The sequence below is a fragment of the Zingiber officinale genome, chromosome 7B (genome assembly GCF_018446385.1).
Source record: "Zingiber officinale cultivar Zhangliang chromosome 7B, Zo_v1.1, whole genome shotgun sequence".
Classification (NCBI taxonomy): domain Eukaryota; kingdom Viridiplantae; phylum Streptophyta; class Magnoliopsida; order Zingiberales; family Zingiberaceae; genus Zingiber; species Zingiber officinale.
The window spans coordinates 45,406,718-45,413,924 of NC_055999.1; the positions used below are offsets into that span (position 1 = coordinate 45,406,718).

General features: G+C 39.5%; 2 protein-coding genes across 3 annotated transcripts; one reads left to right on the top strand and one right to left on the bottom strand.

The window, feature by feature from the left end:
* Positions 1-743: 743 nt before the first annotated feature.
* LOC122004325 (glycerol-3-phosphate acyltransferase 1-like) lies at positions 744-3,524 on the bottom strand. The gene is made up of 3 exons (XM_042559232.1): positions 3,165-3,524; positions 2,413-3,088; positions 744-829 (listed from the first exon to the last, which is right to left on the bottom strand). Exons 1-3 carry the CDS (start codon positions 3,522-3,524, stop codon positions 744-746), a joined length of 1,122 nt encoding a protein of 373 aa, XP_042415166.1.
* A 191-nt stretch (positions 3,525-3,715) lies between these two features.
* LOC122003727 (pyruvate dehydrogenase (acetyl-transferring) kinase, mitochondrial-like) lies at positions 3,716-6,788 on the top strand. 2 transcript variants are annotated; one of them, XM_042558778.1, is made up of 3 exons: positions 3,716-3,881; positions 4,672-4,882; positions 6,731-6,788. In XM_042558778.1, exons 1-3 carry the CDS (start codon positions 3,759-3,761, stop codon positions 6,757-6,759), a joined length of 363 nt encoding a protein of 120 aa, XP_042414712.1. In that variant the 5' UTR covers positions 3,716-3,758; the 3' UTR covers positions 6,760-6,788. The 2 variants fall into 2 exon arrangements, with proteins under 2 accessions (XP_042414712.1, XP_042414711.1); XM_042558777.1 differs by lacking the exon at positions 6,731-6,788 and having other exon boundaries at positions 4,672-5,116.
* The last annotated feature ends 419 nt before the right edge of the window (positions 6,789-7,207 follow it).

Below are 7,207 nucleotides of genomic sequence, written 5' to 3' on the forward strand. Positions count from 1 at the left end.
CAACTACTGGGGTTGCTATGTTAGGTTCCGGGGTGGCAGTGGGAGTGTTATGCTGATTAGCCTTTAGGGTGGCTATTTCTTGTTGTTGTTCAACTAGTTGCTTCTGTAACTGAGCCACTACCTCTGTAAGGTCTGGGGGAGGCATTGAGCTGTCCGCCTCATGCTGGGGCTCAGTAGCTGGTGCCCTTCTAGCTGGGCGTCCTCGTACCATTTCCTAGAGAAGTAGAGAACATACATAACTACTACAATCATGTTTACATAACTACTACTATCATGTTAGATGCTATCATAAAGTTATCTATAAACATGGAAGCAAGAAACATAAATAAGGTGAGAGGTATTCTTACTTGGAAGATGCAGGTTCAATGCTGATGTGTGTGTGGAGGAAGTATGGAACTTGCTCTGATACCACTCTATAACGCCCCGCCTTCTACTGACAACTCTGTAAGGTCGGGGGTTACGGTTGCTGAACTATTCTGTGACTATCACTGAAGTATATTGTGCGGAAAGCTGAACTAATTAAAATCTCTGCTAATTGCTATAAAATCTAGAATTTATGTTCAAAATACTATTTCATTGTTGTACATATGCTAAATGATGGAATCTAAACTTTCATGCAATTGTCATACAATAGAACACATACTACCATTCTAAGCTACATGTTTCTATCAAATTTAGCATGCTTTGGCAATTTCTAAGCATACGAGTGGAACCATGGGCTTTGTATCAACTTCATACTAAAACTAAGCATTAATACAAACTAAACATGCTGCTAGCAGCACCCCAACATCCCATATGACAATGTAAGTGCATGATAAGCATTCCTCAACTAATTCGTATACAATTCAAATGTATCAACTGAAAAGCATCATAACATTACTAGGCATGCCATTACTGTCATTGTTCATAGTTTATTAACTAACATCAAAATAACTAGTAGTCTAGGCATAGCATGGTGCATACTTTCACAATTCATGACATTTAACATTCTAAAGGTGCGGAAATAATAAGAAAATAAGAAATTCTAATTCTTTAAACTTGCTAGTCCCCAAGAGTCTTTATTCCAAGTTCCTTCTCACACACATCTTGACACATTGCCCTCCAACCTCCGCTAATCCATCTTCCCTTTACCTTTATCTGCAGTATAAGGAAAAGGAAACTATAAGCTTGGGAGCTTAGTAAGAACCATCTACCTCACAAAACATGCATTCGATGAAATCATGCTTTTAAAAGATGCTATTTGAAACACATGTTGATATTCATGCTGAAAATGCTAAAACATGGCATACTGATATATGAGTCATGACAATCAAATACTGATCATAGAACTATCTTGTTGTATCAATAAGAAAAACTGAACTGATACATAAGCTGAGCTAAACTGATGCTAGGCTAATGCTGAATCTGAACTATATTCACATAACTGATTTGTGAAGTTATGAAAACTATTTTCATAATAGATAAACATAATAATCATGTTGTTGATGGGCCCGACACTGTACTTGCTATGCGCGCATCCCTAACTAGACCCGAGGTAGCTAGTCCCGAATCTAGTAGGGTTTACTAGGTTATATAAACCTAGGGACGACTATGGGAGCCCAACCCAAGGACAACTAAGAGTCCAGCATAGTGTCACTGATAAAAGTAAAATACTGATTCATAAGCTGATTTATCTTATCTTGCTCTTACTAGGTTATCTGAATCTAGAGTTAGGTTATCTGAACCTAGAGGCGACTATGGGAGCCCACCCATTGGACCGTAGTCCCATATAAACTGAAGCAAGACTAAGCATGCTATTTAAAATGCTTCTATGGCATTTAACTGAGCTATTAAAATGCCTACTGTAGCATTTAACTGTACTAGTCATTTTATCGAACACTTGGTGTGCACGGACTCTCCTCTCTATTAGGGGGCCACCTCTAGGCACCCGACACTACAACAAAATCGCTCATAGACATCAGTGGAACAACAACGGTTTTAGGCTAAAACCTATGTCTTTGAGTATTTTACACCGGTTTTTCTAAAAACCGGTGTCTATGAGCGCAGATTTTAGCTCATAGACATCGATTTTTTAGGCGATGTCTATGAGCGCCCTTTTTTTGGTTAATAGACACCAATTTTAACATCGGTTTTTAAAATCCGATGTTAATGAACCCAAATAATATTTTAATTTTTCCCCACAAGCCAAAATCTGCACACTGTGAATTCCCTCCAAACCTAAATCTTTATCCCGCCCTTCCTCTGCGCGACATCTCTCTCGCGATAACCTAAACCTCCGACCATCCGACCATCTCTCTCAGCCTAAGCCTAAACCTAAACCTCCGACCATCTCTCTCAACCTCATCTCCCTCTTCCCCCCTTCCTAGATCCTCTCCCGATCAGGATCAAGACACGACGAACTCGCTTCTCCGTCCAACCACACCGCATCTCCTCCAACTCCTCCATTTGGTTGAGAAGAGGAGGCCTTGGTAGCGTACAGCATTCCCACCCGCGCGTCCAGAGCCACCGGTACCACCTCCTCCGCCACCTCCACGAACAGCGGGTTGAACCGCAGCAGGTACGGCTCCCGGCACGTCGTCCCCTCCGGGCACACCGCCAGGCCCCCCCCCCCCACCGCCAGCAGCCGCCGCATCGTCGCCGCGTCTCGTCCCCTGTCCCGGGTCAGCCGCACAGTCCGCATCGGCGCCAACGCCTCCGACACCCGGCTCAGGCTGTACGTCACGACCGGCACCGTCCTCTCCAGCGCCGAGCACAGCATCACCGGGTCCAACAGCGTCCGGTGCGTGCACACGTACACCACCCCCTTCTTCTCCCTGTTCGCTTTCCCATCTCCGGCCCTCCGGAATCGGATTCCGGTGACGGCGGCGATGAAGATGGATATTTTATAAGGGAAAACGATCCCCATCGCGATCCTGAACACGGCCAAAGGGATTGCCACGGGTATCCACATGAAGAACGCCATCATCTCGCATGGCGTCGGGAGAAAAGCCAGTCTTCCGTCATGGAACACAAGTGGCTTCGGGTACTTGTTTCTCGACATTTTGCTGCTCTCACTCCTTGATTCCTCCTCTCTCACGACATAAATTTCCTGAAAAATAAAACAATCACTTTTAACTCATATCTTTGATCGACTAACGTGGAATCGAAAGAAATGCAGGTCCAACCTTGGCCGAGAGTTGGTGGTGGTGGACATTGGAGAGGTTCACAATGGCCGCACCGGCCTTGACCATGTCCCTGAGAGCTCTCTGTTTGTCAGGCCAAGAGATGACCCCCGTGAAGTAGCAGCCCTTCACCACCTGCAGCTCCGCCCCCACCACCTCCCCCACCTCTAAGTACTCCTTCAAGAATCCCTCCACCATGAGCCTCGGCAAGGTGGTGAGCACAACAGCTCGCCTCCCTTTCAGCACCTCGCATGCATGCAGATGGAGGTTCTCCAAGAAAATTTTCGGCAGCACAGTCCTAGCGATCAGCCTCAGGTCCCCCGTCCTCAGCCCGCAGAAGGTCACGAAGGCCATGATCCTCATCCCAAACTCGTGCTTCCCCAAGAGACACAAGGCAGGGGAGAGCGCGAGGAGGAGGAATTAGTATAACCAATCCTCTCGTTTCAGAGTAATATGATTATAACTTTCTTTTTGTTTGAGGTTCACATCCTTACTGTATAAATAATTTTTTGATGATATTGTATATTTATGACTTATCTGATTATTTCTTTCAACTTGCTACTGTGGACCAGGTATGTTCCTTCTCATTTGCACCTTATGGTCTTTGAGTTGGTAAAAAACTCTCTGCGTGCGGTTCAAGAATGTTTTATGAATTCTGATAAGAATGCCCCTCCTGTTAGAATTATTGTCGCTGATGGGATTGAAGATGTTACAATAAAGGTACGATACCAATAAATACTTAATCTTCAATTACTGTTATTCTGCTTGGTAAGCAAGATTGCAATACTTCAAGAATAAGAAAGGATTAGTTAAAAATTCATGCTGTCTTGGCAAGTTGCAGAATTTGAATTTAACACAGAATACTAGGTACTCTAGAAAATAGAAACTAGATGTAGTGAAGATGAAAAATATGAATTTAAATTATATTTTCTTTGGGAATTCTTGACAGTTACTGATGTCTTGCAGGCATTTTTTATTTCTTGAAAAGTGTTGATACTGCAGAACCACCAGATGTAGATTTGCAAGACAGAGAACAATTATACATTGAAGAACATAATTGGACTAACTCCTCACTCTTTAAAGTGGTTAATCAGATTTATCAGAAAACTATTACAAATGAAAGTTAGGGAAATTCTCAAATATTTCATGAATTTGGGGCTCATTGCTACTGGTTATTTTTAAACCAGACAATGATTATGTGAAATCCAAGAGTCTTCCACTTTGTCTATATCTGACTATATGCATACAAGAATACGTCAGAGCCTGTTGAAAATCTTTTACTGCCAACATGTATATCAGCATCTGCTGTTGATACAAGTATAACACCCGGATAAATGCAAAAATTTTCTAATTTTTGTAATTTATCTTCTTCTTAATATCATTAAATTATATCTTATGGCATTTCTCTGTTTGTTAATACTCATGGTTCGAGGAATTTCTTGTTACATATCAATCATCTAGTTTTTCTAGCTTTGGAATACTGATCTTGATATGCTATCAATTATTTCAGATATCAGATGAAGGGGGTGGCATACCAAGAAGTGGTCTTCCAAAGATTTTCACATATCTCTATAGCACTGCTAAAAATCCACTCGAGGAAAACGATGAAGGAAGCTCAGATGGAGTAATTATGGTTGGTTATGGTTATGGGCTTCCAATTAGTCGTCTCTATGCTCGCTATTTTGGTGGTGATTTACAAATTATCTCTATGGAAGGATATGGTAAATCCAATTCTTTCTTTATGCAATACTTAATCTCAAGTTCAATTTGTCCTGCTTGAATTCCAATATGGCTCATTCATTGCCTATTATGTTGCCAATACTTATTCGTGATTTACAAACTCGTGCTTGCTATGATTTTTTGATACAAACCGGATGCTATGCTTTTGTTACAATGATTTTTTTTATACAAACCGAATGCTATGCTTTTGTTACAAACCATATACTAGTTGGAGACTAAATGATTGCCTAAGAAGAAAGGAAATAGAGATTAGGAGATGCAGTGAGTAGAGTGGCTGGATAAGCTATCTTAAATGGTAACCTTAGGATTAAAGGATTGATACTCGAATTTAACCTAACCTATTAAGATAAATGGGTAATCAATACTAATCCTTATTTTGATTGTTTAAATGTTGGGCTCCTGTTTCATAGCAAAAGGTTCATTTTGTGACTCTAAACTAAGTTTTTTTTTTATTGTTTAAGTGTATTTTCTGAATTTTGAGAACCAATTTTTTTTTGTACATCTACCATCAAGTATGACCCTACTTAACCAGATATACACTTTTAGACCCCCATCTTCATGCACATGGCTAACTGTAACCCGCGAGGTCTTCTGACTTTGTGTTTTTCAGTTCAGGGTCTACTAGTTTACTTATCTCTTGTGGGTTTTGAAGATACTTTGTGGCCTGTATAACATAGAAGGACAATGAGCCGTGGATATATAGCATGAATCTACTAATATGAATCACAAACTGTTGGATCAAGAAGGATATATCTTGAGACTAGCGAACCCAAAGGGCAAACAATGTTATGTCTTTTCCAACTAATGAATCTCCAAAGGGAAGATAATGTTGAAAGAAACTTGTGATTTGCAGCGAGGCTATGGTTTCCTCAGTTGGGATGTGATAAGGTAGCTAAATAGAGGTAATACAACCTTTAACTTACCCTGACTATTGTATGAACTGATTAGAGGGCTTGTTGAGAATTAAGCTTCTAAACTACATGGAACAAATGATTATCGGAAGTTTGTAGGAAATAAGAACAAATTTGGGTTTATGCCCTTAGTATCTGTTACAAGAAGCTGATGCTGTTTTTGAGTATCAAATATTTTCAAATATGCATCTTACCCAATTTATCAGACACCCTCTTTCCTTGCAATATGGAGGTCTTCCACTGATTATTTCCAGTAAAACTACTCCAAAAGCAAAGATGTTAGCTTGAATTTCCATTTCTTGTTGCTCTCGAGGAACATTATATTCTGGAAGAGAGACTCTGCTGAAGTAACCAGCACTTTTCTTAGATTCTGAGAAAATAATTTTCCAGCTCTCAAAATCAACCAACTACAAAAGAAATGTAAGAGGGTTTTATAATCTTAATCCATTCCGCTAATACAAAGATGTGAAAAAACATAAACCAAGTTAGCAGCAAAAATCACTGAAGGAATTATCTGGGAAAGATGAAAGCCACAAAAAAAGGGCACAGTTGCCTTTTGATTCACTGCATATCAACCCACCTTGTGTTTGCCTGCTTCATTGATTGCGTGGTGATGGTGAATTTTATAGCTTTTGCTCCTTATTGTATTATGTCTATTAGCCATGTGTATACAAAGGGCACAGTTGCATTCTTGCTTATGAGATTTGGAAGATGGCATCAGAGGTAGTACAATAAATAGTATATCTCTTCATTTGCTTGTTAACTATGAACATTTTCTTTGTTCTTCTATGCTTCCTTCACTGTTATATTCGTTATCTTCCACAGCAGCCTTTAAAAACTCAGTATTCTATTTTATTTGATACATGCACACATTTGTTTTAGTTATTTGACATATGGTGGATTTATGTGTTTTTACAGTTTACAAATCTCAAGTACTCCAGAGTTGAAATTGATGAAGTGCGGTTCGAGTGGGCTGAATGCATGCTAGATTACATTTGAGACAGTTGTACCTTGATGTGTTAACAGAATGTTATACTTTGATTTTGATATCTATTAGCTAGCTTTTGATGTAAAAAGAATGTTTGGGTATTTTATGGATATTGTTGTAAGAAGATTATTTATATAATTTGTGAATATTTGTGTATTTTATGGATATTATTGAATGATGAATATTTGTACAATTTGTGAATATTTGTGTATTTTTTTTTGTTATTGTCGGTTTTAAAATCAAATCTGTGCTGTTAAAAAATATACATATTACATCGGTTTTCCACCGATGTAAAACCGGTGTTATAAAGTAATATTACATCGGTCATTTACCGCTGCCAAAACTGGTGTTATTAACATACAATATTACATCGGTTTTACACCATTGATGAAACAGTGTCGTTAAGT

Excerpts from the sequence above, each read along its gene's own strand:
- LOC122004325 (XM_042559232.1), bottom strand. The coding sequence starts at position 3,524 with ATGAGGATCATGGCCTTCGTGACCTTCTGCGGGCTGAGGACGGGGGAC. Across the intron at positions 3,089-3,164 it reads ACCACCAACTCTCGGCCAAG|GAAATTTATGTCGTGAGAGA; the intron begins GTTGGACCTGCA and ends TTTATTTTTCAG. Across the intron at positions 830-2,412 it reads AGGAGATGCGGTGTGGTTGG|TTGAGGAATGCTTATCATGC; the intron begins ACGGAGAAGCGA and ends TATACGAATTAG.
- LOC122003727 (XM_042558777.1), top strand. The coding sequence starts at position 3,759 with ATGGTCTTTGAGTTGGTAAAAAACTCTCTGCGTGCGGTTCAAGAATGT. Across the intron at positions 3,882-4,671 it reads TTGAAGATGTTACAATAAAG|ATATCAGATGAAGGGGGTGG; the intron begins GTACGATACCAA and ends CAATTATTTCAG.